At 41.1% G+C, this 3,103-nt stretch overlaps 1 protein-coding gene and 1 non-coding gene across 2 annotated transcripts; one reads left to right on the top strand and one right to left on the bottom strand.

Moving 5' to 3' along the window:
- Window positions 1–676: 676 nt before the first annotated feature.
- On the top strand, window positions 677–872 carry LOC119319675. Its single transcript, XR_005154557.1, has one exon. It is a non-coding gene; the product is annotated as a U2 spliceosomal RNA (small nuclear RNA).
- Window positions 873–1,786: 914 nt separating this feature from the next.
- On the bottom strand, window positions 1,787–3,102 carry LOC119315633 (probable helicase MAGATAMA 3; the record flags this gene model as incomplete). The annotated part of the gene is made up of 4 exons (XM_037590177.1): window positions 1,787–2,193; window positions 2,277–2,363; window positions 2,680–2,802; window positions 2,896–3,102. Coding segments are annotated over 4 exons (639 nt in total), but the record flags the coding sequence as incomplete, so codon positions are not given.
- Window position 3,103: the final 1 nt, after the last annotated feature.

Here is a 3,103-nt window from a genome sequence, read left to right as displayed (position 1 = left end):
GTCCGCGGATGTTTGAGAGGTTGGATTTGATGTATTCAGCTATAGATGCTCTTAGATGCTCCCACCTCCCATGATACCAATTCAAAAAAATTCAAATTTAAATGTTTCAAAAAATTCTGAGAAACATCATAGATGTTCACAAAATATGTGTCTACAAAGCCTAAAACCTTGAGATCCAAATTCAGTATATGCATTGAGAAGCAAAGACAATGTTTGTCCTTTTTTTTCTCAATGTGTATATCGTCGTTGCATATGTGAAGCCTCCTCGTCCTCCTTTGGTATTATTACTAATTTTGACCCTAACAGTCTCAGGTACAACCTTGCTGAAATATATTGACGACTTGGCATTATTGATTCTATGTCCTGTTGCTTGGCAATAAATATTCAAAACATGGTTCACCTCGACAACTCGTTCGCCATTTGCTTTAAAAAACAGCAGGCTATCATCTGCGAATAATAAGTGGTTTACCGGCAGCCATGAGTACGAATTAAGCCGAGCTATTAGGCCTTCAAGGCATCTGGGCTGCTATGGTAAAATTAACGTGGAAACGCAGAGGCAGGTATCTAATGCGCTGCTGTTTGATTAGTACCACCTCGCCCGTGCAAGCAACACGGTCAGTTGAGAAAGCTATAAGAAGAGGCGGAGGGCAACCTTCAGAGGGCAACCTTCAGAAGCATACTTTTCTCGGCCTTTTGGCTAAGATCAAGTGTAATATCTATTCTTATTAGTCTAACATCTGATATATGGGCCATGTGCCACAATGATATTAAATTTATTTTTTATGGGGGAGGGTCTATAATAATGGCTTGCCATTGATACCCTCATGTGTTGTCTGGACATTGCACTACTGCTCAGGCTAGGTGCACCCCAACCAATACAAGTAAACAAATTATATAGTCTTCTATAAGCAAATAAATTTAAATTTTAATTGGTTATATCAATCACTTCGAAAAAGCTGCTGCCTTGTGACCATGAGGTCACGGGTTCAAGTCTTGGAAACAGCCTCTTGCAGAAATGTAGGGAAAGACTGCGTACAATAGACCCAAAGTGGTCAGATCCTTCCCCAGACCCTGCGCAAGCGGGAGCTACATGCACTGGGGTTATATCAATCACTTCAATTCCTTAAAATCTGTTTCTTGATGCCAGGTGCAACAGAAGACAAGTATGATTCAACTACCTTTTCACTTGGGAGCATTGTCTGAATAGATTTCCCTATGAATGTCTGAGATTGTTTTCCTATACTGATTGATCAAATGCTATACCCTTTCAATGGATGCCTTGCACATGATTTGGTTAATTACAAGACTATTTTACTTCAGCCATTTTGAACAGAATCAAGCACACCACTGCACATTCTTAGTCTCATGGTTCCCGCCAGAGCAATAGATACACTTTCATGGTTGTACAATATAATGCGAGGTGACTCATACAATAGCAAAGGTTATGTGTATTTCAAATTTGGATCTGAAATTTTCAAGGATTGTAGACATGGATCTTGTGAACTACCACATCTTTTTTGGAATTTTTAAAACCTTTTAAATTTGAGTTTTGTGAGATGGGAACATTGCAGCACCTAAGCCATAAGAGCTACAGCAAGGTCCACGACATGTGCCAGCCTCTGGCGAAGAGAGAAATGTAACCAGGGAGACACCGGCTGGTGTTCTTCGCCAAATTCCAGCACATGTACTACACAATTAAGTGAACAACATACACACATACGACATATAAGCATATAGACACAGCAGAAGCCAGAGCTGCTGCAGTTCTGCGGTAAACTTTTTTTGTTCCATAATGTATGAATGGAGTCCGTGTAGATGATTCGTCGGGCAAGGCAGGCATGCACCAGCCTCTTCCCCCTAAAATTTGCTAAGGATAGCAGAATTTCTAACTTGCAAAGCTTTTTGCTCTTCTATGTTATGTACCTGGCCTCTGATAAAGCTCCCCCTCCAGCAATACATTGCAGGCAACAATTAATCATCACCACCTCCTCCATCGTCAGCCTCCATGGCGTCATAATCATCTCCATCCGCTTGATGGTCCCCAGCATCGTCTGCGTCCATCACTTCTGGCCTTGCAACCACTTCATTGATGGCTTCTACTGCCTGTGATATCCTCGCGTCTGGAACAGGTCTTTCCACCTTCATGGATTTGAAACTATCCTCGGTGAAGAACGCAGTGAATGGCTTTGGCACCTGCAAGATGATCATGGTTAGTTACATTCACCAAATGTTGTTTTTCTACACAAGCTTCAAAAGAAAGACAGTAGCCATCTCACCTTGAAATAACGGTTTCGCTCTTTGGCACTCTCAACAAGGTTGGTCCAGTGTTTATCTTTCTTCAATGTTGAAGCGGAACCTATTACCTGCATTACACGCTAATTTGTTATTTGGGTATTTACCAACAACGAATGATAGTTTACACAAATAAGCCAACTCCTGATTCCTAGTGAGATGTAGAATGGGTAGAATACATCAAATAGAGTTATACATCGCACAGCTTGTTCTTCTAAAAAAGGAACTCAGGCACTATAACCTCCATACTGTCACACCGCTTAATCCATGAACAAACATGTAGGGTTGTAAATCCAATACAATTAAAACCCGTTTCTTTCTACCAGTGTGTATGCAATGTGCATCATAAAAAAAGACAACATTGATGTTTGGATAAAGATCACTTACTAGTACAGCAGATCTAGCTCTGGTGATGGCAACATTCATTCGCCGAAAATCAGAAACAAACCCAATATTTTGCTCCTTATTGCATCGAACACATGAGAAAATGACAAGTTCCTTTTCACGGCCCTACATGTGAGCAACAAGATGCCATATTACAATCACTGCAACCCACTACGTTACATAGAGCAAATCTGCAATGCATGTTAATAAACTAGTTACCTGGAATCCATCAACGCTGTTTACATCTATAACTTCCTTTGATTGGTCGCCAAAGGTCGACCGGAAATGGTCCTTCAGGAGTTTCACCTGACCCCTGTATGGTGATATAACAGCTACTTGAGAACTAGATTTGAGTTCTGGATAGCGCATGGCCAATTGGTGATATAGGAGGGTTATGAATTCCACTTCATCCTCGTTCACCGTCGAA

Source organism: Triticum dicoccoides, chromosome 6A (genome assembly GCF_002162155.2).
Source record: "Triticum dicoccoides isolate Atlit2015 ecotype Zavitan chromosome 6A, WEW_v2.0, whole genome shotgun sequence".
NCBI lineage: Eukaryota > Viridiplantae > Streptophyta > Magnoliopsida > Poales > Poaceae > Triticum > Triticum dicoccoides.
The sequence above is the reverse complement of the archived record's forward strand: the minus strand, read 5'-3'. Positions and strand labels throughout refer to the sequence as shown.